General features: G+C 46.5%; 1 protein-coding gene across 2 annotated transcripts in view; it reads right to left on the reverse strand.

Moving 5' to 3' along the window:
* Positions 1-27480, reverse strand: part of ERMARD (ER membrane associated RNA degradation) — a 325303-nt gene that overhangs the window by 147452 nt on the left and 150371 nt on the right. For both annotated transcript variants that reach the window (XM_040429349.1, XM_040429348.1), the window contains 2 exons: positions 26444-26558; positions 19072-19174 (listed from right to left, as the gene is read on the reverse strand). In XM_040429349.1, the coding sequence (XP_040285283.1) occupies positions 19072-19174; positions 26444-26558 (218 nt within the window). The remainder of the gene's footprint in view (positions 1-19071; positions 19175-26443; positions 26559-27480) is intronic.

The raw sequence follows: 27480 nt of genomic DNA on the forward strand, positions 1-27480 counted from the left end.
TTTCATGTCTCCCTGTTGAAGCCACTGGTGTGTAATCGTTTCACTTCCTCGGTTCCTCGGCCTCGTCCAGTCCAAGTGGGCAATCGTGAGGAATATGAGGTGAGCAATATCCTGGACTCACGCCTGGTCCGCGGTCGGTTGCAGTTTTTGGTCCATTGGCGTGGTTATGGTCCAGAGGAGCGTTCCTGGGTTCCCTCCGCAGATGTCCATGCTCCTGCCTTGCTCCGAGCCTTCCACGCACGCTTCCCTCAGAAACCGTTTTGTGCTCCGCGGAGGAGGGGCCCTTGAGGGGGAGGTACTGTCATGGTCTTACCTTCTTGCTGTTCTCCTTCGTTTGACATGTGCTGGCGGCCATCTTGGTTTCTGGGTTTCTTGTAGCCTTCCACCCTGCGGCTCCTCCTTCCCACTGGGAGGATCTGGATGCCTAGCTCATATATATAGGAGGTCTGTGGCTTCAGTTCCTTGCTTGGTCCTCTTGTGTTCACATGCTTCTAAGACTGCTGCTGCTTCTGGTTCCTGATCCTGGCTTCGTCTGACTACCCTGCTGGTTCCTGATCCTGGCTTCGTCTGACTACCCTGCTGGTTCCTGATCCTGGCTTCGTCTGACTACCCTTCTGGTTCCTGACCTCTGGCTTCGCAAAGACTCTGCTCGGTTTCACCATCCGTTTGGACTTTGCTTTACAGCTTTATTTTCAATAAAGCCTTCTTATTTTCACTTATCTCTTGTACGTCTGGTTCATGGTTCCGTGACAGAGTGGCAGTGCACTGGATAGAGGGCAGGAGTAGGTGACCCTGGATCTGGTAGCCACCGGAGCTGCAGGTCGAGCCCGGTTCCACTTATCTTCTGGGGGGAAAAGGGGAGGTAGCCGGGGACGTCCATTCGACCCCGGCGCTCGCTCCACTGAGAGACCAGGGACGCCATGTGACCCTGCGTCCTCTATTGAGAAAAAAAACAAACAGGAGAAGAGAAAAATTACAGGGACAACCCTGCAGGAGCAGGAGTGTCACCTCCTTATCGGACACTAAGCTAAAACTGAGGTCCTCCTGTTGGAGCATGGGGGTATAGCCAGTGGAGGAGGAGCTGTTCTTTCTTATTAGCATAGTGTCTCCTCCTAGTAATGGCCTAAGCTATACCCATGGTCTGTGTCCCCCAATGGAATGGGCGAGAAAGTATGTACAGTATGTGCACTCAATGTGGCAGGCGCAGCACTATGAAGTGCCTTTAGCGCTGTGGCATTAAAAGAATTTTGATATCTCTGACTTATTTTGGGGGGGCGATGTATCTGCCATACCAGACTTTGTCAGTTATGTCAATGAAAATACATATAACTTGAGATTTACGTGTGTTCAACATCCCCAAACAATAATTTTTTGGATCTAAAATTAACTGGGATCCCGGATCAGGTGGTGCTGATGGAGACCTACCGAAAGGAGATCTCTGGCAATACCATTTTAAAAGCCAACAGTCATCACCCACCACATACTATAAAAAGCATCCCTGTGGGAGAATTTATAAGAGCTAAAAGAAATTCTAGTACTAACGAGGCCTTTGATAGAGAATGCACCAACATATGGACACGTCTCAGGTCCAGAGGATACCCACAGTGGATGCTGTCTAGGGGCCTAAAAATAGCTAACAACAAAAATAGATCCGAGTTACTTGGTTTGATGCCTAACATGCAGAGCCAACCATTGACTAGAGAAAATATGAGGTATTATGACACCAAAAATAATAATAATAAAAATAAAAACAGAAACCATAATGCTGGCAAATACAGAGACAAAAGGCACAAGCCTATACCTACTATAGTCCTAACCTACAGTAGACAATTCCCCATGATCAAGAAAATTATTCAAAATTGCTTACCTATTCTATATGAGGACGATATTCTGAGAGGGGTACTTAAGGATGGCTGTCGTGTCGTCTCCAAGAGACCCAATACTTTGGGCAAAACACTATCACCCTCCATGTTCACCTCAATACAAACAACAACTAAAAATCAACCCACTTGGCTCAAATATACAGGATTTTCCAAATGTGGCAGTAAGAGATGCAAAACATGTAAGGTCTCCAAAATTACCAAGGAATTTCACAATTCCACACATTCCGAAATTTTCCCCATCAAGAGCTATATAAATTGCAAAACAAGTGGAGTCATTTACATCATCACATGTACCACATGTGATTTGATATACGTAGGATGCACTACTAGGAAATTTAAAGACAGGTTACGGAAACATTTAAATTACATTGCCAACCCTTCAACAACAGGGATCTCTAATGCGGCCAGTCATTTCATAAATACCCATAATCGTAGTATTGATACTTTTTCCACTTTTGCATTCGAGCGCATCACATTGCCACAAAGGGGCGGTAACATCAAACAAAAGATCCTTTTACGGGAAGCATATTGGATTTGGGGATTAAATACAAGATATCCGCAGGGTCTTAACCTTAAAAAAGAATTAATGTACTTATACAGGGAGTGCAGAATTATTAGGCAAGTTGTATTTTTGAGGATTAATTTTATTATTGAACAACAACCATGTTCTCAATGAACCCAAAAAACTCATTAATATCAAAGCTGAATATTTTTGGAAGTAGTTTTTAGTTTGTTTTTAGTTTTAGCTATTTTAGGGGGATATCTGTGTGTGCAGGTGACTATTACTGTGCATAATTATTAGGCAACTTAACAAAAAACAAATATATACCCATTTCAATTATTTATTTTTACCAGTGAAACCAATATAACATCTCAACATTCACAAATATACATTTCTGACATTCAAAAACAAAACAAAAACAAATCAGTGACCAATATAGCCACCTTTCTTTGCAAGGACACTCAAAAGCCTGCCATCCATGGATTCTGTCAGTGTTTTGATCTGTTCACCATCAACATTGCGTGCAGCAGCAACCACATCCCAGACACTGTTCAGAGAGGTGTACTGTTTTCCCTCCTTGTAAATCTCACATTTGATGATGGACCACAGGTTCTCAATGGGGTTCAGATCAGGTGAACAAGGAGGCCATGTCATTAGATTTTCTTCTTTTATACCCTTTCTTGCCAGCCACGCTGTGGAGTACTTGGACGCGTGTGATGGAGCATTGTCCTGCATGAAAATCATGTTTTTCTTGAAAGATGCAGACTTCTTCCTGTACCACTGCTTGAAGAAGGTGTCTTCCAGAAACTGGCAGTAGGACTGGGAGTTGAGCTTGACTCCATCCTCAACCCGAAAAGGCCCCACAAGCTCATCTTTGATGATACCAGCCCAAACCAGTACTCCACCTCCACCATGGCGTCTGAGTCGGACTGGAGCTCTCTGCCCTTTACCAATCCAGCCACGGGCCCATCCATCTGGCCCATCAAGACTCACTCTCATTTCATCAGTCCATAAAACCTTAGAAAAATCAGTTATATTTCTTGGCCCAGTCTTGACGTTTCAGCTTGTGTGTTTTGTTCAGTGGTGGTCATCTTTCAGCCTTTCTTACCTTGGCCATGTCTCTGAGTATTGCACACCTTGTGCTTTTGGGGACTCCAGTGATGTTGCAGCTCTAAAATATGGCCAAACTGGTGGCAAGTGGCATCTTGGCAGCTGCACGCTTGACTTTTCTCAGTTCATGGGCAGTTATTTTGCGCCTTGGTTTTTCCACACGCTTCTTGCGACCCTGTTGACTATTTTGAATGAAACGCTTGATTGTTTGATGATCACACGTCAGAAGCTTTGCAATTTTAAGAGTGCTGCATCCCTCTGCAAGATATCTCACTATTTTTGACTTTTCTGAGCCTGTCAAGTCCTTCTTTTGACCCATTTTGCCAAAGGAAAGGAAGTTGCCTAATAATTATGCACACCTAATATAGGGTGTTGATGTCATTAGACCACACCCCTTCTCATTACAGAGATGCACATCACCTAATATGCTTAATTGGTAGTAGGCTTTCGAGCCTATATAGCTTGGAGTAAGACAACATGCATAAAGAGGATGATGTGGTCAAAATACTCATTTGCCTAATAATTCTGCACGCAGTGTACTAAAGGTGCCATGCAGTCAAGCCATTACCACCTTGTTTTTAATTTTTATCTTTTATACCTATGTAAGCAGACATTTGTTTTCATACATAGTTATATAAAGTAACTTTTCCTTTTAAACATGTGGTTTTCCTTTTTCTAAATTTTTCATCAAATCCCCCATAAAATGATGGTGTCTTATTTAGCTTTTGGATACCTGACATTATTTGGCAACTTTTAATACAGTTGTGATCTGATAAATAATGTTACATCTTGATACTAATGGTATGTATGCCCAATTATAAACTGTCAGGCCCATATGCCAATAGTAAAATCAGTCACTATCTTGCAACAACTGGTGATCAAGAACAAACTCGAAAACAATCCGGCAAATAGTAATATAGGTAACTAAGGGCTCTTTCACACTTGCGTTCTTGTCTTCCGGCATAGAGTTCCGTCGTCGGGGCTCTATGCCGGAAGAATCCTGATCAGGATTATCCTAATGCATTCTGAATGGAGAGAAATCCGTTCAGGATGCATCAGGATGTCTTCAGTTCCGGAACGGAACGTTTTTTGGCCGGAGAAAATACCGCAGCATGCTGCGCTTTTTGCTCCGGCCAAAAATCCGGAACACTTGCCGCAAGGCCGGATCCGGAATTAATGCCCATTGAAAGGCATTGATCCGGATCCGGCCTTAAGCTAAACGTCGTTTCGGCGCATTGCCGGAGCCGACATTTAGCTTTTTCAGAGTGGTTACCATGGCTGCCGGGACGCTAAAGTCCTGGCAGCCATGGTAAAGTGTAGCGGGGAGCGGGGGAGCAGTGTACTTACCGTCCGTGCGGCTCCCCGGGCGCTCCAGAGTGACGTCAGGGCGCCCCAAGCGCATGGATCATGTGATCACATGGATCACGTCATCCATGCGCATGGGGCGCTCTGACGTCATTCTGGAGCGCCCCGGGAGCCGCACGGACGGTAAGTATACCGCTCCCCCGCTCCCCGCTCCTACTATGGCAACCAGGACTTTAATAGCGTCCTGGGTGCCATAGTAACACTGAACGCATTTGGAAGACGGTTCCGTCTTCAAATGCTTTCAGTACACTTGCGTTTTTCCGGATCCGGCGTGTAATTCCAGCAAGTGGAGTACACGCCGGATCCGGACAACGCAAGTGTGAAAGAGGCCTAAGAATAAGTACACGGAAAGTATGAGCCACAAATATATAAATAAAAAATGAGAAACTTATAACAAAGCTAAAATCACAATTAAATACTAAACCATAAGAAGAAGAATATCCCAGAGAGCTATGTAAATCATAATCATTATAAGTACTGAGGCAAAATTTTATGTAACCATTTTTTTGTTCTCAAAACCTTGGTCCCAATTCACACTATATTGTCTTTGTGAATATCAAAGCAACCGCCCTGAGAGGATCTTTCTGTGTAGCAGGAGAAAAACACTATGAGGTGTGGCAGTCAATTAAACTCATGCCGGCCACAACCCCTTGACTGCCGGATAAGCGCCGATTAGGGCATGAATTCACACCAGGCGACTTTTAGGATTGTCTGGTGTCTTTCGATTGTCATCTTTCACTAATAAAAATTTTTCTATACATGTTACTTTTTCCTTATTCAGGGAATACGAACTTTTAGAACGATGGCTACTTTAAAACAAGGATCTGTATTTTGAAACAGAAGGGTTGTGATTTGCTATGTTGCACTGGATATGATATGGCTAAATATACAAGGGAACATGTACATCTATGATCTTCTTCCCATGGTCATATTCGTGTATTTTTGTATTCTTATGCTTTTATGTTTTCATATTTCTGTTTCTTTGATTCTGCTTTTACTTATTTATGTACTTTTACTATTGGTCTTCTTTGCTGATATTGACACTTCTCATTGTGTGGGGCCTATACTTTATGTATTGATAGGTAAAACCATATGATTTTAAATTGTTAAATTGTAAGTTTGCTTAATGTTAGGTTGTATGTTTTATGCCACGAGTGAATATGTTTGTACAGGTGTCTCATATGGACCTGATTGTTTTGGTGTCCAACCCACTTCTCCAAAACTCCTCCTGGGGGGCGGAGTGGTGCGAATAGGACCCTATTTCAATGTCGACCATGTCAGACACCTCAGATCATGACTAAGAACACCACTGTTCGAAACGCGTTGATTTCCTGGGATTAAGCGGGAGCTGGTGCCACTGATTGCTGTATATTTATGGAACATTGCTGAATAAAGATTGGGATTTTTTTTAAACGTCCACGCTTGGTGCTGGAGCCTTCCTTTCTACTTGAATTCATCTCTGACTTTTAGTCTAACCAGACTGTCTATTACTCTGTAATTCCTCTAGCGCCGTTCTATGGAAACAGTAGGTTTAAAGAGCACACCAAATGCTTGAAATAACTTCTTTATATATAACACTGCCGCCTACGCAGCAGATAGTCCATGTACAAAACACGTGTTGAAAAGATATCACAAGATGGCGGTATGTATAAGATGGTGATTTAACTGTTCAATCTTGTCATTCAACATAAAATGGTGGATATATTTCTCCCTTGAGTATCTGTACTCTCACTATAAGTTATTTAAGCACTTTTCTGAGAGGTATATCTGAGGTCTAACTAATAGTTCACTTTCTGAATTTGGTTGCAATTTGCAATATGCAGTAACTATTTGCAGATTGGTTTAGTATGATCTGGTATGGTTGTATGCAATTTAGATTTCAATATGGAATTGGAATGGTTGCAATTGTTTGTATAGTATTTTTAGGCCTCTTTCACACTTGCGTTGTTGGGATCCGGCATGCACTTCCGTTGCCGGAGGTGCCTGCCGGATCCGTAACAACGCAAGTGTACTGAAAGCATTTGAAGACGGAACCGTCTTCCAAATGCTTTCAGTGTTACTATGGCACCCAGGACGCTATTAAAGTCCTGGTTGCCATAGTAGGAGCGGGGAGCGGGGGAGCGGTATACTTACAGTCCGTGCGGCTCCCCGGGCGCTCCAGAATGACGTCAGAGCGCCCCATGCGCATGGATGACGTGATCCATGTGATCACGTGATCCATGCGCTTGGGGCGCCCTGACGTCACTCTGGAGCGCCCGGGGAGCCGCACGGACGGTAAGTATGCTGCTCCCCTGCTCCCCGCTACACTTACCATGGCTGTCAGGACTTTAGCGTCCCGGCAGCCATGGTAACTATTCAGAAAAAGCTAAACGTCGGGTCCGGCAATGCGCCGAAACGACGTTTAGCTTAAGGCCGGATCCGGATCAATGCCTTTCAATGGGCATTGATCCCGGATCCGGCCTTGCGGCAAGTCTTCAGGATTTTTGGCCGGAGCAAAAAGCGCAGCATGCTGCGGTATTTTCTCCGGCCAAAAAACGTTCCGTACCGGAACTGAAGACATCCTGATGCATCCTGAACGGATTACTCTCCATTCAGAATGCATTAGGATAATCCTGATCAGTATTCTTCCGGCATAGAGTCCCGACGACGGAACTCTATGCCGGAAGACAATAACGCAAGTGTGAAAGAGCCCTTAGTTTGCAATTGCTGGAACTGTAAGTAAACACACATAACTGGTTCAGTATACAGTTATAGTCACTATATTAACAGTAGGAACATTATAAAACTGTTTTAAATACCTATTTTGGCCTATCTGCTTCCATAAAACACAGCTCTTAGTGGAGTGAATGTCTGTTCAGCTTCTCTCTCTGGTGAAAAATGATTTCTAGCAGCTCCTGCTAGGGGTATTTCCCACACAGGCTGTGTGTGAGGCTGGCTGTAATTGGTCAAAACTCCTGCTGTCTGTGAGGCTGCCCAGCAACAACAGTTTAACTCTATGCTTTCTGTTGTTTCTGCTGTGTCACTGAGCTTACCTCACATCCATATAATAAATCTTAAAGGCATATTATCTTTTCTGCTTCTGTGAACACAATATATAACAGTTATATGACATCCAAACATGAAGTCACTGTAAATAACTCTGCTTTTGTCTTTAGCACAAAAACATAAGAACTGTATTAAGGTTTTTGGCAGGTCTAGCTATATAAACATATAAGTTATATTAGCAACCTAGGACAGGTCTTAGCTGGCCAGCTACACTCAATACCTGTTTCTTTTTATGAATTACTGCCTTAATGAGGCGTGGCATTGAGGTGATCAGCCTGTGACACTGCTGAGGTGTTATGGGTGCCCAGGTAACTCTGATAACAGCCTTCAACTCGTCTGCGTTGTAGGGTCTGGTGTCTCATCTTTCTCTTGAAAAAACCTCATGGATTAAAGTTTAGGTCAGGTGGGTTTGTTGGCCAATAAAGTCAAGGGATACCGAGGGTATTAAACCAGGTATTGGTACATTTGGTAGTGTGGGCAGGTGCCAAATCCTGCTGGAAAAAGAAATCAGCATCCCCATAAAGCTTTTCAGCAGAGGGAAGCATGAAGTGCTCTAAAATTTCCTGGTAGACAGCTGCACTGATCTTGGACTTGATATAACACAGTGGACCAACACCAGCAGATGACATGGCTCCCCAAACCATCACTGACTGTGGAAACTTCACGCTGGACCTCAACCAACTTGCACTGTGTGCCTCTCCACTCTTCCTCCAGACTCAGGGACCTTGATTTCCAAATGAAACGCAAAAGTTAGTTTCATCTGAAAACAGGAATTTGGGCCTCTGAGCAACAGTCCAGTCCTTTTTCTTCTTAGCTCATGTAAGACCCTTCTAACTTTGCCTCCTGGTCAAGGGTGGCTTGAAACAAAAAATCTGACAGTTGTAGCCCATGTCCTGGATACGTCTTTGTTTGGTGGCTATTGAAGTACTAACTCCAGCCGCAGTCCACTGATTGTGAATCTCCTCCAAATTCTTGAATGGCCTTTTCTTAACAATCCTTTCCGAGTATTTAAACTAGGAAGGGGGGGCAAAAGAGTGAAAATAAAAGAGTCCAATTGCCCCCCGAAACAATGCCAGAACAGGTCAGAAGCACAGAGGTTAAGAAATGATAAGCTCAGAGTCCTGTCTACAAATGCTCGCAGTTTAGGTTAAAAAATTAATGAACTTGGGTCAATAATGGCATCTGAGAATGTAGATTTAGTGGCTGTTACGGAGACATGGTTTAATGAAAGAAATGACTGGGACATAACCATACCAGGGTACTCTTTATACAGAAGAGACAGAGAAGGCAAGAAAGGAGGAGGAGTGGCCCTGTATGTGAAAGATAGCATTAAATCTAACCTAATACAAGTTGGTGAGGCCAACATAGAGTCAGTTTGGGTTACGTTGCAGTTTGCTAACCATGCAGTAACTCGTGTAGGTGTGATATATAGACCAGCTGGTCAAGTTAAAGAACTAGATGATCTACTAGTTGAAGAAATAGCTAAAATGACAATGAAAGGAGAAGTTATCATTATGGGAGATTTCAATCTTCCAGATATAAACTGGAAAACAAAAATAGCAAGTTCTACCAGGAGTACAGATATTCTAAATTCCCTACTGGGGTTATCTCTACAACAAGTGGTTGAGGAGCCACCCCGGAGGGAGGCCATTTTGGATTTGGTATTCACAAATGGGGATTCGGTATATGATGTCATTGTAGGCGAAACCTTGGGATCTAGTGATCACCAGTCAGTGTGGTTTAATATAAGAACTGTGAAAGAGTCCCACCACACAAAAACAAAAGTTTTAGATTTTAGAAAAACAGACTTTTCAAAAATGAAATTAGTCATAAATGAGTCCTTATCAGACTGAAACGGATTACATGGAGTCCAGGAGAAATGGGACTACTTAAAAGGTGCATTATTGAAGGCAACAGAAAATTGCATTAGACTTGTCAGTAAAAGCAAAAAAAGGAAGAGACCACTGTGGTACTCAGCAGAAGTGGCCCAAATCATTAAAAATAAAAAGCTAGCATTTTGTAATTATAAAAAAACCCAGAGCAATGAAGATAAGGAAATCTACAAGATTAGGCAGAGAGAGGCCAAGAAAGTTATAAGAACTTCTAAGGCGCAGGCAGAAGAAAAACTAGCTCAGTCTATGAAAAAAGGGGATAAGACATTCTTCAGATATATAAATGAAAAAAGGAAATTAAAACAGGGAATAACTAAATTAAAAACAAATGACGGAAGGTATGTAGAAGAGAATAAAGGGCTAGCCGACTGCCTTAATGAATACTTCTGTTCAGTTTTTACAAAAGAAAAAGAAGGAGAAGGACCTCCACTAGAAGGGATGACTAATAAATCATTTGATGCATGTATCTTTACAGAGGAAGATGTTCTAAGTTTGCTGTCTAAGGTGAAGACAAATAAGTCACAGGGGCCTGATGAGATACACCCAAAATTATTAAAAGAGCTTAGTGGTGAGCTGGCAAAACCGCTAACAGATTTATTTAACCAATCATTAGTAACAGGAGTCGTCCCGGAAGATTGGAAATTGGCAAATGTCGTGCCCATTCACAAGAAAGGTAGTAGGGAGGAATCGAGCAACTATAGACCAGTGAGTCTGACATCAATAGTAGGCAAATTAATGGAAACCCTATTAAAGGATAGGATTGTGGAACATCTAAAATTCCATGGATTGCAAGATGAAAAACAACATGGGTTTACTTCAGGGAGATCATGTCAAACAAATCTTATAGATTTTTTTGACTGGGTGACTAAAATAATAGACGGTGGAGGTGCAGTAGACATCGCATATCTAGATTTTAGTAAGGCTTTTGACACTGTCCCACATAGAAGACTTATCAATAAACTGCAGTCATTGAGCATGGACTCCCATATTGTTGAGTGGATTAGGCAGTGGCTGAGTGACAGACAGCAGAGGGTTGTAGTCAATGGAGAACATTCAAAACAAGGTCATGTTACCAGTGGGGTTCCACAGGGATCTGTACTGGGACCAATTTTGTTTAATATCTTCATAAGTGATATTGCAAAAGGCCTCGATGGTAAGGTTTGTCTTTTTGCTGATGACACAAAGATATGTAACAGGGTTGATGTTCCTGGAGGGAAACGCCAAATGGAAAAGGATTTAGGAAAACTAGAAGAATGGTCAGAACTCTGGCAACTGAAATTTAATGTGGATAAGTGCAAGATAATGCACCTGGGGCGTAAAAACCCAAGGGCAGAATATAGAATATTTGACACAGTCCTGACCTCAGTATCTGAGGAAAGGGATTTAGGAGTAATTATTTCAGAAGACTTAAAGGTGGGAAGACAATGTAATAGCGCAGCACGAAATGCCAGCAGAATGCTTGGATGTATAGGGAGAGGTATAAGCAGTAGAAAGAGTGAAGTGCTTATGCCGCTGTACAGAACACTGGTGAGACCTCACTTGGAGTATTGTGCGCAGTACTGGAGGCCATATCTCCAGAAGGATATAGATACTCTAGAGAGAGTTCAGAGAAGAGCTACTAAACTAGTACATGGATTGCAGGATAAAACTTACCAGGAAAGGTTAAAGGACCTTAACATGTATAGCTTGGAAGAAAGAAGAGACAGAGGGGAAATGATAGAAACTTTTAAATACATAAAGGGAATCAACTCGGTAAAGGAGGAGAGCATATTTAAAAGAAGAAAAACTACCACAAGAGGACACAGTTTTAAATTAGAGGGGCAAAGGTTTAAAAGTAATATAAGGAAGTATTACTTTACTGAGAGAGTAGTAGATGCATGGAATAGCCTTCCTGCAGAAGTGGTAGCTGCAAATACAGTGAAGGGGTTTAAGCATGCATGGGATAGGCATAAGGCTATCCTTCATATAAGATAGGGCCAGGGACTATTAATAGGATTCAGATATATTGGGCAGACTAGATGGGCCAAATGGTTCTTATCTGCCGACACATTCTATGTTTCTATGTTTCTTTCAAGGCTGCAGCAATTCGGCGAGAGAAAAAAAGGAGAAGGGAGAGGCGCTCACAGGGTGGTGGGTAGCAGTTATGTGGTTTAACGAAGTGGTTGAAGTGTGCTCACATTTTGGTGTTGTGCGGGTTGGAGCACAACGTCCATGAAGGCAGGTACACGTGGAGAAAAAAAGGGGGGGGGGGGGTTTGGATGGTCGGTGCTGCCAATACCCATTCGGTCCCTTAGGGTGGAGTTGCCAAGGACTCCTAGGGACTGTGAAGGAAGAGGTTGCTGGTTTGTGTGCGGATGCACACAGTGGGGTATTTGTTTGGCGCACAAAAGACGACCTCAGTCAGCGGACTTTTGATGAAATAGCTGTTTTTATTGTTCAGTAGACAACGCGTTTCGGAGTTTATAACTCCTTTATCAAGTCTAAAACAAGGGTAAAAAAAAAAAAAAAAAAGTGCCGGAGGCAAAACGTATCCCCACCTGGTTAGATGGGTGTGGACATGCATTATACAGTAGAATATTTAGAGAGTTATGCGCGTGCATTAAGCATATAAAAGGTGTATAATTATATACATGAAAAATAATAATACTAATAATAATAAAAATAATAATAAGAACTGTACTTTGCAGAGAGAAATAAAATGCAAATGTCAGTTTCAACAGCAGTTGGTGAAAAGCAAAGAAAGTCGATAGGTGTTCAATGGTCCGTGTATAAGGCCACTTTTGGACCCAATGGTGTCTACTATTTGCTAGCATAAAAATTGTGTGCTCAAATGTGTCTCAGGAGGACTGTGGTTATGGGATGAGTGAATGTATACGGCGTGTAGGAAAAGAACTGGTGTCCCTAGTGTGGTATTGGGATGGTGGTGTGTATATATTGACGGTATTTGTTGGAATGTAGTTGTGGGGAAGTGTGTAGGATAGAGGGAGGTTTACCTTATGGGGCGTCAGCAAAAAGACTGGCCAGATGGCTGTGGGAAAAAACACAACAATTGAAAAAGCGGAGACTGTACAATGAGGCATGATAATGTCTGTGTGTATGGTGATTAAAATAAGGCGGAGCAAGATAAACTGCCTGTGGTGGATGCACTGCAATGTAATATGTTATATTAAAACTTGGCCGTGGGGGTATTCTGATGGAGTGGGGGGCAGGTGGCCGGTGATAATGAGAAAGGTAGGTGCAGTGTATTATAATATTATGGTATTATTGTAGTGCTGTTGTGGGGGAGGAGGGAGGATAGATGACCTATGTTGTGATGGGGGTGATCATCTATAAGGTTAAAATGTGGCCCCACATGGTGGTTAGTTAGGGCTGGTGACCTGGCTGTTGAGGGTGCAGTGGGGGATGTGGACATCAAAGCGCTGTTGTTGTGTGCCTCTTACCTGGAGCGTCTGGTTTAGCTGGGAGTGCCGCTCTCCATGTGCCTGAGCGCACGCTATTTGAAGTACGGGTGGCGGGGGCGGGGTTGTGACGTCAGGCGGGGTCGTGGTAGTGACGTCAGGCGGGAACGGTAACTATCGTTGGCGGCGCCGATCAGCTGGTGTGCTGGGGGCGGGGTTGTGACGTCCGTGAATGCCGCTCGGCAGGCGCTGGGCAGCAGGGGAATGTGTAGAAGTGATTTGTGGGCAGCGCAGGGGGGGATGGGGAAATGAGAGGCTGGCACTGTGTACTGTTATGTGGTGGCTGAGATGGGACGTTTTTATGGGACATGATGTGATATGGGGGCTGGTGTGTTGTGGCTGGTTTGGTCCATGTAAATAGGGTGGGGAGTGAACAATGGTGGCTGGTGGTGGCTAGTTTGAGGCATGTATGTAGGGTGGGGGATGAATCAGTGGTGGCTAGTTTAAGGCATGTGTGTATAGTGGGGGATGATTCAGTGGTGGGGGTGGTGGGGTGGGAGTAGGACATGATGTGGTGTGATGTTGTGATTGGTATGTGGGTAATGTGTGGTGTGGCTGGACTGGACCACGCAGGGGGATCAGGTCAACCTGAGTTGGCGCGGTGGTTTGCAGGTGGGCAGAAGGGATGTGGTGATGGAAAAAAGGGGGGGGGGGTATGGGATGGTGCTGAATGAAATGTGGCAAATGTAGAGTAGGGTGGCCAGGTGGGTGGGAAAAGAGAGAAGAGGGAACGTAAGGAGGGACAGTGGGTGCTGGGGGAGGCGGGCAATGCGGGGGGGAGTGAGGGAGAGGGCAGTGGTGTGTGTGTGAAACAATATGGAGGGGTGCGTGGTGGAGTGGGTGGCGAGATTTGGGGGGCAGCGATCTGGGTTTTAGAAGCAATTGGTTTCTAGCGATTCGTTTAGGCCATATGGTTCTATGGTTTGTAGTTTGAATATCCAGTACATTTCTTTTCTCCTCAATTTCTGGTAGCGGTTTCCATGGGATTTCTTCAATGGGTAATAGGGAGAGATCTCCTGCATCTTTGTTGTGTGCCTGCAAGAAATGTCGGGAAGCCGTTCGTGATGTTCCAACGGTGCTGGGATGGTAGCCTAGAGGAGGCCAAGAATTTCACCACCCACCTAAACAAAAATAACTTCAACCTTACCTTTACAGCCAACTATTCCGAAACATCTATAGAATACCTGGTCCTATCCACTAAGGAAGACACCATCGAAACCAAGACCTTCTGTAACGGTCGCGTACACACACACAGGGGGGAGGGAAGTGACCACTGCGCTCCACCCTTAAACCTGGCCCTGCCTACTTGCCTCGCGAGTCCTAATGACAGGGGACAACTGGACGGCAATCCCTAACTTGGAATAAGTGCAGGGATGACAGACAGACAAACAACAGGACGTGAACGGACCGAGTCAATACCAGGAAAGCTACAAAGTACAAATGGAGCAAGCAGAGAATTGTCAGGAGAAGCCGGGGTCATAAATACCAGGAGAGACGTGAAGTACCAAAGGAGTCAGCAGAGGATCGTCAGGAGGAGGCCGGGGTCAAATACCAGGAGAGCAGCAAAGTACACAAGGAGCAGGCAGAGGATCGTCAGGAATTTAGCAGGAGGTAAGTACGCCAGGAAAGACCAAATCACAGGTGGAACCTAAATTAACAGGCAACCTGTGGCCAGCAGGCTGCCTGTATTTATAGTGGGGAGTGAGGGTCATGTGACGTGGCCAGCGTCACATGACCGACAGACCAACCAGTCGACCACCGAGTGATCAGCTCGGCGCTCAAGGCAGACTAGGAGCAGGGAGCCCCCCAGCTAGTAAAGCCTTCGGAACCCCGTTACACCTTCTTCAAAAAAGTAGATGGAAACAGTTATCTGGACTATAAGAACGCGCACAACAAAAAGTGGAAAAATAACGTCCCATTCAGCCAATTCAAGCGGATCCGTCGAAACTGCACAAAGGATGAAGATTTCAAACTACAAAGCCAGGTAATTGAAAAAAGATTTCACAACAAAGGATACCCATGCAGCGTCGTCAAGGCAGCACTACGGCAGGCACAGAAATACACCCAGGAGGACTGCCTACCATCAGAAACTAGATTACCAATCATCAAACAAAGTGATCCAGATACCACTAAAAAGTACAAGACGTCCTTCATAACCACGTTCAATACCAACCACACGACCCTGAGAAATATACTGAAAAAACACTGGCAGATACTACAAGCGGATCCCTTCCTAACAAAACATATACGACCAGAACCGCACATTACCTTTAGAAGAGGGAGCTTTTTTTCTAGATCCTTTAGGGACATTTAGTACTATCTTTCAGGGACAGGTTCCGGACGGGGTCGTCCTTGTAAGGACGAGTGCCCTGTGGTGAGGCTGCTACCTATATTTTAGAATCAGGGTAATTATTGCTAGTCAGCCATAGGGCCTATACAGGGACCCTGCACTCCTGTGTATCACTGCCTGACACTATCTTTTTCATTTGTCAACATTTATGAAGAAGCTGCCATAGGAGCATTGTCGAGGGTGAACGATCCGTATCCTGTCTCGCGGTACCGGTAGGACAACTGGTTTCTGGTGCCGCCGTGGACTATTTAAGTGTATATATGTATTTTTCATTTGGGATGGACACTTAGGCTAATGCCAGTGTACATTAATTTGTTCTATCCCAAGGTTTGTTATTGCACACTTTATCTAGGAATTATTCTATATTTTATTCGCATTATCAATAAATGTTAAATTTTAGATTACCCACCTCCTGGATCATGCCTTACCTTTAGAAGAGCCCAAACAATCAAAAATCTCATTGCCCCCAGTCGCTTGCGCACTCAGAAGAAACATCCTCCAGCCATTTTGAGTCTTTTTCCCAAAATGCTGGGAAGTTATAAATGCGGGCACCAAAGATGCAAGTGTTGCCTGAACATCTCAAATCGGACCACCAAGTTCTCCAGTAATGCAACAGGAGAAAAAATTTAAATAAAGCACTTTCTAAACTGTTCATCGACATACATAATTTATTTATTGGAATGCAGCTTTGGATTGCAATACGTTGGCCGGACCACCCTCACTCTGAGAGAAAGGATGAACAAGCACCGTTGGAACATCACGAACGGCTTCCTCAAACATGGAGTGTCCAGACATTTCTTGCAGGCACACAACAAAGATGCAGGAGATCTCTCCCTATTACCCATTGAAGAAATCCCAGCCACCCATGGAAACCGCTACCAGAAATTGAGGAGAAAAGAAATGTACTGGATATTCAAACTACAAACCATAGAACCATACGGCCTAAACGAATCGCTGCCCCCCAAATCTCACCACCCACTCCGCCACGCACCCCTCCCTATTGTTTCACACACACACCACTGCCTCTCCCTCACTCCCCCCCCCCGCCTTGCCCGCCGCCCCCAGCACCCACTGTCCCTCCTTACGTTCCCTCTTCTCTCTTTTCCCACCCACCTGGCCACCCTACTCTACATTTGCCACATTTCATTCAGCACCATCCCATACCCCCCCCTTTTTCCATCACCACATCCCTTCTGCCCACCTGCAAACCACCGCGCCAACTCAGGTTGACCTGATCCCCCTGCGTGGTCCAGTCCAGCCACACCACACATTACCCACATACCAATCACAACATCACACCACATCATGTCCTACTCCCACCCCACCACCCCCACCACTGAATCAACCCCCACTATACACACATGCCTTAAACTAGCCACCACTGATTCATCCCCCACCCTACATACATGCCTCAAACTAGCCACCACCAGCCACCATTGTTCACTCCCCACCCTATTTACATGGACCAAACCAGCCACAACACACCAGCCCCCATATCACATCATGTCCCATAAAAACGTCCCATCTCAGCCACCACATAACAGTACACAGTGCCAGCCTCTCATTTCCCCTTCCCCCCCTGCGCTGCCCACAAATCACTTCTACACATTCCCCTGCTGCCCAGCGCCTGCCGAGCGGCATTCACGGACGTTACAACCCCGCCCCCAGCACACCAGCTGATCGGCGCCGCCAACGATAGTTACCGTTACCGCCTGACGTCACTACCACGCCCCCGCCTGACGTCACAACCCTGCCCCCGCCACCCGTACTTCAAATAGCGCGCGCTCAGGCACATGGAGAGCGGCGCTCCCAGCTAAACCAGACGCTCCAGGTAAGAGGCACACAACAACAGCGCTTTGATGTCCACATCCCGCACTGCACCCTCAACAGCCAGGTCACCAGCCCTAACTAACCACCATGTGGGGCCACATTTTAACCTTATAGATGATCACCCCCATCACAACATAGGTCATCTATCCTCCCTCCTCCCCCACAGCAGCGCTACAATAATACCATAATATTATAATACACTGCACCTACCTTTCTCATTATCACCGGCCACCTGCCCCCCACTCCATCAGAATACCCCCACTGCCAAGTTTTAATATAACATATTACATTGCAGTGCACCCACCACAGGCAGTTTATCTTGCTCCGCCTTATTTTAATCACCATACACACAGACATTATCATGCCTCATTGTACAGTCTCCGCTTTTTCAATTGTTGTGTTTTTTCCCACAGCCATCTGGCCAGTATTTTTGCTGATGCCCCATAAGGTAAACCTCCCTCTATCGTACACACTTCCCCACAACTACATTCCAACAAATACCGTCAATATATACACACCACCATCCCAATACCACACTAGGGACACCAGTTTTTTTTCCTACACGCCGTATACATTCACTCATCCCATAACCACAGTCCTCCTGAGACACATTTGAGCACACAATTTTTATGCTAGCAAATAGTAGACATCACTGGGTCCAAAAGTGGCCTTATACACGGACCATTGAACACCTATCGACTTTCTTTGCTTTTCACCAACTGCTGTTGAAACTGACATTTGCATTTTATTTCTCTCTGCAAAGTACAGTTCTTATTATTATTTTTATTATTATTAGTATTATTATTTTTCATGTATATAATTATACACCTTTTAAATGCTTAATGCACGCGCATAACTCTCTAAATATTCTACTGTATAATGCATGTCCACACCCATCTAACAAGGTGGGGATACGTTTTGCCTCCGGCACTTTTTTTTTATACTCTTGTTTTAGACTTGATAAAGGAGTTATAAACTCCGAAACGCGTTGTCTACTGAACAATAAAAACAGCTATTTCTTCAAGGCTGCAGTTATCCCTGTTGCTTGTACACCTTTTTCTACCACACTTTTTCCTTCCACTCAACTTTCCATTAATATGCTTGGATACAGCACTCTGTGAACAGACAGCTTCTTTAGCAATTACCTTGTGTGTCTTCTGGACAACTGTCAAATAGTCTTCCCCATGATTGTGTAGTCTACTGAACCAGACTGAAGGACCATTTAAAGACTCAGGAAACCTTTGCAGGTGTTTTGTGTTGATTAGCTTCACAATATTCAAATTTTCTGAGACATTGACTTGGGTTTTTATTAGCTATAAGCCATAGTCATCAACATTAAAAGAAATAAACACTTGAAATAGATCACTTTGTGTGTAATAAATCTATATAATATAGGAGTTTCCCTTTTTGAATTGACCTGTAGAACATGCTCTATTCTTGTCCAGACAAGCACATGCATTTTGACAACTGGGTATGCAGAAACTGCGGGATGCACATGGCAGATATCCATATTTTGCAGATCACAAAAACATTCAGTCATGTGCATGAGGCCTTCATGTAATGCCTGAAGTCTAGCCAACAAAGTCAAACCTAAAATTACCAATCATGATTCTAAAATGTACTAAGACTCAGATACCTCAGCTGTGAGCATCCTATCTGGACATTCATTGACTCTGGTAAAGATCAGGCGCAGACCCGTTTCAAGCTGTGGTAGTAAGCATATAGAACAGTCTGCATACCTGTGTGTAGAAGTAAATACAGTTAGCACTGGGTAGTAACACAGCAAAACTCTAAAGTGAATGCCCCATGATTTCACCAGGCTTTATTCCAAAACCAAAAATACAAATGCCCAGGAATAAGGAGATTTTTTGTGAAACTCACCTGTAAAATCTTTTTCTCGACTTTTCCATTGGGGGACACAGACCATGGGTATAGCTTAGAGGTATTAGTAGGAGGGACACTATGCAATACAAAAGAGCTCCTCCTTCTCGGGCTATACCCCCCGATTCCACCAGGAGGAACTCAGGCTTTGCACAAGCAGTAGGAGAAGGAGCAAGAAAAATCATGGAATCATCGGACCAAGCCATAAGGTCCAACCACAAACAGAAACTGAACTGAAGACCCCTCCTGCAACAGGCAGAATGGGTGGGAGCTGTGTCCCCCAATGGAAAAGTCGAGAAAAAGATTTTACAGGTGAGTTTCACAAAAAATCTCCTTTTCTCGTACTTTTATCCATTGGGGGACACAGACCATGGGACGTCCTAAAGCAGTCCATGGGGTGGGAAAAAAATCACAGCACCGCCAGGAGGAAAGTCCAACGGTCAAACAGGACCCACAGCCTGCAAAACCCTGCGGCCAAAGACAGCATCAGCCGAAGCCAGTGAATACGACTGATAGAACTTCGTAAAGGCATGTAAGGACGACCAGGTGGCCGCCTTACACAGCTGAGACGCAGAGGTACGATTGCGCCTTGCCCAGGAAGCCCCCACCGCCCTAGCGGAGTGAGCGGTAATCCGAGCCGAGGGAACCCTACCATGAGCGCAATAAGCCACGGAAATAGCCGACACAGAGACCTTGGAGGCCGCCAGACCCCCACGAGGTCTCTCGGGAATCACAAGGAGGGAATCCGAACGGCGGACGCAAGCGAAAGCCGCGAGATACCCTTCAGGGCCCGTACGACATCCAGGGAAGGTAGAGCGCGTTCCATGTGGTTCGCCGGGGAAGGGCAAAAGGAGGGCAGAACAAGATCCCCGTTAAGGTGGAAGGGAGAGACCACCTTGGGCAAAAAGAAGGAAACCGGATGGAGCACAACCTCGACCTGGGGAAAAACCAGAAAAAAGGCTCCTGGCCGGAAGAGCAGTCAACTCCGACACCTGTCTGATGGAAGTTATGACCACAAGGAAGACCACCTTCCGGGTGAGAAAAATCAGGGAGACCTCTCAGAGGCTCGAAGGGGGGCCATCTGCAGAGCGCGCAGGACCAATTTAAGATCCCAAGGAGGTAAGGGGGGAACATACGGGGGAATCGAAAGTGCCACCCCCTGAAGAAAGTTCTTCACAGGACCCATAAGAGCAAGGGACTTCTGAAAGAAGACGGCCAGCTCCAAAACCTGACCTTTCAGGGAACTCAAGGACAGTCCCATCTCAAGCCCGGACTGAAGAAAAAGACAGCACCACCGGGATGGAAAAATGAAGGGGAGGGAACCCCGAGGTCTCACAATAAGTCAGGAAGGCCTTCCAGGTACGATAGTAAATCCTGGAGGAAGCCGGCTTCCTCGCACTGACCGTGGTTCTAATCACTGAATCCGAGAACCCCCTCTACATCAGGATGGCGGGTCCAACAGCCACGCCGCTAAACAAAGAGGCCGTAAATTCCGGTGGAAGAGCGGGCCCTGAGACAGTAGATCCCTTCTGTCGGGAAGAGGCCATGAGGCTTCCGCAACAATCAAGCCACCTCTGAGAACCACGCAGGGCGAGGCCACTCTGGGGCGATGAGAACGGTCGGAATCCCTTCCGCCCCGATCTTGCGTATGTAGTAGAAAGAGCGGAGGGAAGACATAGAGGAGACTGAAGTCCTGCCATGGAGACACCAGCGCGTCCACCCCGTACGCCTTCGGATCCCGGAAGTGAGTCAGGGACACCGGGAGCTTGTTGTTGAGCCTAGACGCCATCAAGTCCACATCCGGACGGCTCCATCTGTGGCAGATTTCTTCGAATACATCTGGATTCAGAGACCACATGCCTGGATCCACCTTGATGCGGCCTAGAAAGTCCGCTGTCCAGTTGCCCCCTCCTGGAATGTAAACTGCTGACGACACCGGAACGTGCAACTCCGCCCACGTCAGAATTCTCGTCAACTCCTGCACCACCATCCGGCCGCGGATCCCGCCCTGATGGTTGATGTAGACCACAGTCGAGGCACTGTCCGATTGGATCCTCATCGGGAGGCCCGCAAGGAGAGAAGTCCAATGGGAGTGGAAAAAATCGCGCCGCCGACCAAACCCCCTGAACTGTGCGAGACTGGAGAACACCGCCCCAACCCAGGAGGCTGGCATCGGTGGTGATGATCGTCCAGGAGAATGGGAGAAAAGATCTCCCCGATCATCGGGGACAGCCACCAAGGGAGAGCTGCCCGAACCCGCTGAGACAAGAAGATGCTATCGTCCAGACCCCCGAGAGGTCTTGTCCCAGAGGGAAAGGATCTCCTGTTGCCACAGGGAGTGTGAAAACTGGGCATCTGGAACGGCCTCGAAAGAGGCTACCATAAGACCCAGGACCCACATGCATTCCCGTATGGAGAGGCACGGGGAGCGCAACATATGCGACACTGCCCCCGGATCTGGGAGGACTTGAAGGCTGGCAGGAATACTCTGGTGGCCGAGGTGTCCAAAATCATCCCCAGGAAGGAGAGCTTCAGGGATGGGAAGAGGCAGGAGTTTGGGAGAATTATCAGCCAGCCAAACTGTTCCAGATATATGCCATAAGCAAGGTATGTGCAAGCCAATGTCCTATCTGTGAGACAGGTACCATCAGCATATCTCACAGTGGCAGCCTGAGACATGTTACACTAGCTCTCTATCCAAAAGGAGAGTGCCAATAAGTCTCCGTCTGAACAGTGATCTGGACGCTGTCCTCGGCCTGCGGTAGAGAGGGGGCCTTTATCAGGATATCGTCCTGATAGGGCAGCAAAGGAATGTCCCTGGTACGAAAAAGCCCCATGAGCGGTTCAGGACCTTGGTAAGGACCCGAGGGGTGGTCGCTAACCCAAAGGAAGGGCGACAAACTGACAATGTCGACACCCAATGGCGAAACGCAGGAATCGTTGGTGGGATTCCGCGATCAGGACATGCAGATAGGCTTAGTAGCAGCAGGACGGGCTGACTGGGCCCTCTAGTGCCAGGAAGGCTGGTTTGAAGGCGGGCCTTATTGCGGACGACATGATACCTCCAGCGGAGGAAGCAGGCGACGGCCTTTCAGACGAGAAAAGGCAAAAGGCATGCAGAGATGAACTCGTCTAGCTGATCCCCATAAGGTCAGAAAACCCCAAGGGGGAGATAAGCGAGGGAACGCTTGGTGGATGCGTCTGACGACCCACACCTTTAACCAGACCTCTCTGCGCTGAATGACAGAGATGGCTAACATGCGGGCAAAGAGGGAAACAATGCCCCAGAAGCTTCGCAAAGAAGCTTAGAAGCCTGAGACATCTGGAGAACCAAATCCAGTGTGTCAGTAGACGCATCTAGTTCCGCCAGTTCTTGGTGGTGGCGTTGCAACCACAACGAGAGAGCACTGGCCTTCCCTGCTGAGACAAAGGTAGGTCGCAGGTACGCGCCTGCCAGTGAAAAATGGACCTGGAAGCATAGTCTATGCGCCTGTCTACAGCATCCTTGCAAAGAGGAACTGTCTAAGACAGGGAGGGCCGTTTAATTGGCTAGTCCAGCCACCGGGGGATCCACCTTAGGGGGAGGATACACCTCTCCTTGCCTTCAGCAGGGAAAGGAGAAAGTGTATTCATGTGCTTGGTGGTCGAGAACCTTGTTAGGACGGCCCCAGGCCGTGGATATGACCGCAAAAAATCCCTCATGGACCGGGAACGCGGTAGTCTCCGCTTCCTGGACGGAAAAAGGGGGGAACTCCTGTACCCGTGGAAGGAGGAGAATCTCCCTGGAGAATAAAAGGTGTCTCGGACAGTCGCCACTAAGTCAGCCACATAGTGGAGAGCTTAGGCGAGGGGTCCCGCTCCATGACCTGGTCAGAGCCGGACAATTCCCCTTCAGACTTGCGCTCCCTAAGGGGGAGGGGAGAGTCGTCCGAACGCGCCTCTAGGCGAGGGGGGGGGGGAGAGACGGAGTCATCCGAGGAGGGATACTGCCGCTCACGCTCCCTGTTAGTAGTTGGGAGTCTTCTGTGGAAAAAACCACAGAGAGGTGGTTGGCGTCACAGGATTTGCAAATGCCCTATAATCCAAAAAGGACATGGCTCGTCCGAACCGTCCTCATGGACCGGAAAGACAGCAGCTTCCAGTTTTTTGGGAGGAAAAAGGGGCGAACTCTCTCCTAGTGGAAGGAGGAGAATCCCCTTGGAGATTAAAGGTGTCACGGACAGCCGCTACTAGATCAGCCACCATGGTGGAGAGCTTTGGCGGAAGGTCTCTCTCCGTGACCTCGTCCGAGCCGGACAATTCACCTTCAGACCTGCGCTCCCTAGGGGGGGGGGGGGGGGGGGAGGAGTCTGAGCAAGCCTCTAGCCGAGGGGGAGAAGCGGAGTCATCCGAGGAGGGATGCTGTCGCTCACGCTGCCTATTAGTAGTCAGGCGTCCTCTGCGGGAACCACTGTGAGGGGACGGAGTGGTTGTCGCCGCAGGATTGGAAACGGACATACGTTCCATCAGCGGCCGCGCAGGACATGGCAGATGCCCAAGCGGGAGCCACAGACTCCGCAGTGACCGGGGGGGGGGGGGGGAAGGCTGGACTGGGCAAGAGAAGGGGGAGAAGGGTGATTCTGTCCAGGAGCAGGGCAGGAGGCACAGGTACCTGACCGAAAGTGTGAGAAGACACTCCATACAGGACCCTATTGGGGTCTGAGAAGAGGTCTAACGGACTTAGGCTTAGGCATGATGATCCCTCACAAAGAATGATGAAAAAAGTCCTACCGCTCAGGTAACAGCGCAAGCACAAACCCAGAGAGGAGCGGGGGAGCAGCCGTTCAGTGAGAGAAGCCTCTCAGTAGCAGCAGGAAGGAGCCGAAGCGCCAATTAGGCTCCGCCCCGGCCACGATTAGGCTCCGCCCCGGCCGCAGCTTTTTTTGCGCCAAATAGGCCCCACCCCCGGTCGCGATTAGGCTCCGCCCCCGGCCGCATCATAGGAGCGCGGAAATGCGTTTAAAAAAGATGAATAAAATGGCCCCCCCGACCTCGGCGAGGCGGGGGAGTAACTTGTAAGGCACAGAGAGAGCGGAGACCGGAGGGGGAAGTGCGCTGCCTGCAGACAGTAGCCGCTTCATAGAAAATTATATGCTGCCAAAGAAAGCCGTAAGGAGCAGGAGCGTCAAGAGACGCCTGCCCAGCAAAGTGCCTCCAGACCCTTGCACCCCAGACAGAACAAGCAATGACACCCAGATCCCCTTCACACAGGAGGCCCATAGTTCTTTAGTGCAGAGGGAGGGAGGGGGGAGACACAGAGGACATGGCTGCCTTGCAGCTTCATACTTATCTTCTCCCTCGACTCCAGGACCAGCAGGGATGCACCTCTTCAGACTTCTGACTCCTTGCCCAGGAGTGCAGTGCTCTGGCGGAGGGTGGCAGCAGGTGACCCAGGAGCTGGTGGGATGCCGGAGCTAACAGGTCGAGCCCGGATCCTTCTCGGGGGGATAATGGAGGCAGCCTGGCAACGTCCAAAGACGGCGGCGGACACTCCATGGGGGACCAGGAAGGCGCCATGCCGACCTGTGTCCCCATCTAGAAAGAAAATAACAAACCGGAGTAGAGATAGTGTAGCATGTCAACCTCCTTCACCGGACACTAAGCAAAGACTGATTTCCTCCTGGTGGAGTCGGGGGGTATAGCCCGAGGAGGAGGAGCTCTTTTGTATTTGCATAGTGTCCCTCCTACTAATACCTCTAAGCTATACCCATGGTCTGTGTCCCCCAATGGATAAAAGTGCGAGAAATTGCAGTTTAGGAATTTGCATGCTGCAATAATTGTTCACAGTGGGGGAATTCATGTAATCCCATCTTTATATCTAGAATTGCATTCTAGTTTTCAAGAGATAACTAATTAGGCTGGTTTTGACCCACATTTAAAATATACACTTGGAAAAAACAAGATGGAAAAGTGGCGTAGTATACTGCACTTTTCTATCCCAAGGACTCCAGTAAAATCACGGAAAACATTAATGAGATACCAGTTTGACAGATGCCACCGTATGGCATCAGCCTGAGGCATCCATTTAACATATACGTCATGTGTATACGTTAAACGTGGGATAAAATTGTGTAAATTTAGCCTAACCAGTAAGGCTGGGTTCACAAGTTTCTATCTGCTTAGTAGATTTGTTTAACAGTGATCTGCTGAGTGGATGATAGAAACATGATGTGAACCCAGTGTAATCTAGTAATGTTGAACATGATGCTGTAACTAGAGGCAGTATGTTATAGATTTGCATGATATGCACACTTATCTCGCTCTCCGTAGGCTGATTGACAGAAGAACATTGAGACTCAGTTGCTGGAGGGAGGGCGGTGCATGCATATCATTAGACTCATCTATGGCCACATGGTTTCAGGCTTGGCACGGTTGTCCAGTTTTATGATATTTATGGCCTATCCTCAGGATATTTCATTGATACCAGATCAGTGGTGGTCTAATTCTTGTTACCTCAACGATCATTTGTTTGAAATGGCTTCAGTGCTCTTGCAAGAGCTGCCTCCTCTTCAATGTTTATCTGTATGTGGTCTACATTGCAGGAGTGGTAGAGGGTAATTACAGGTTTCTCTCCCATTCATGTGAACTGGATAAAATTACACGGCACCAACGCTACAATGTAGACGTTGTACAGGTAAAAATTGAAGAGGATGTACTAGTGCCATATCCCCTTCAAAACAGCTGATCGGCTGGAATGCCAGGAGTCAGACCACTATCAATCTGATATTGGTGACCTGTCCTGAGGAAAGGTGATTAATATCACAAAACTTGACAACTTGAGTTCTCTAAAACTCTTTCATATTAACGTGAATGACAGACCTCCGAAATAAAAACAAAACTATAACTAAATTATACCGAATCTCTTCCCACAAAACCATGCATCAACCTGCTCAGATTCTCCTGCTCTATGACATACTGCCTGCAGATAGAGGAGAAATTGTATGTAGCGGAGCCTGAGCTGCAGTACCATACAACTCACCAGGGCTGACAATGATATAGTCTAAAAACACATGTACACATTTAAATGGGATTGTAAAAGCTTTGTTTGCATTATGCTAGACAGTAAGGTTCACCATAGATATTTTTACCTGCCTTGTCTGAATGCAGTAATTGCTTCACTCCAGAATGGTACCATGTGAGACAAAACAAACCTGGATTTTTCAATTAAACTTTCAGCCATGGAAAGTACTTCTTCATTCAGATCTGTAAAAAGAAAGAAGACATCTACTCATATCCTTTAAGTAGTCACTGCATAGTCAAAAGGTCAGAATTATTTCATGTCTGGCTGCATATCTTGATAAAGATCATTTTTAATTCACTTCTGCGAATTTGACAACTCAGAAATGTGTGACAATAGAGCAACCCTCAAATCTGCAGCAACTGTATTATGTTACTATGAACGAGAATCTCATAAGAATGTTTCCATCGTCTTGTTGAACCCTTAATAAAGTGTATACTTAGTGTATGTATTGGTATGTTAGCCAAATGTGGTCCAATTGCACCAAATATTGGTTTATTTCTTTTCTCTGTCTGTTTTCTTAGGGTTTCACTAACATAAAGCAGCTTAACCACCTCCCGTCCGCCCGTAGGATATAAACGTCCGGGAGGTGGATCTCTATTTCTGAATGGACGTTCCAGAACGTCCGTTCAGAAACCGCAGCTGGACGCTAATCATGCAGCTGCTGATCGGGTTGCCCGCTGTCAGTGACAGCAGGGCAACCCAGAGAGAAGGCAGGGACAGTGCCCAGGTGTCCCTGCCTTCTGGATCGGTGCATACAAAGCGCTCACCGAGCGCTGTGTATGCAGAGCAGGAAGCGCATAGCGCTTCCTGTTACGGCCTGGCGGTCATGTGACCGCCGTGACCGGAGAGTGCAGGAGCTGTGTGAGGTCTTTCACAGACCTCGATCAGCCCTGCACTGAGGCTGTACAGCGTTGTATTCTGCTGTACAGCCTCTCTGGGGGGTGTATCTCTCCTGTAACTGGGGCTACTATGTCAGCCCCAGTTACAGGAGAAATCAACAGTGAAAAAAAAAAAGAAAAAGTGAAGTAAATGTCCCCCAGAGGTCTTGTATGACCTTATGGGGGACGAAAAGTGTAAAATAAAAAAATAAAAATAAAGGGATGA

The sequence above is a fragment of the Bufo bufo genome, chromosome 4, assembly GCF_905171765.1.
Source record: "Bufo bufo chromosome 4, aBufBuf1.1, whole genome shotgun sequence".
Lineage (NCBI taxonomy): Eukaryota > Metazoa > Chordata > Amphibia > Anura > Bufonidae > Bufo > Bufo bufo.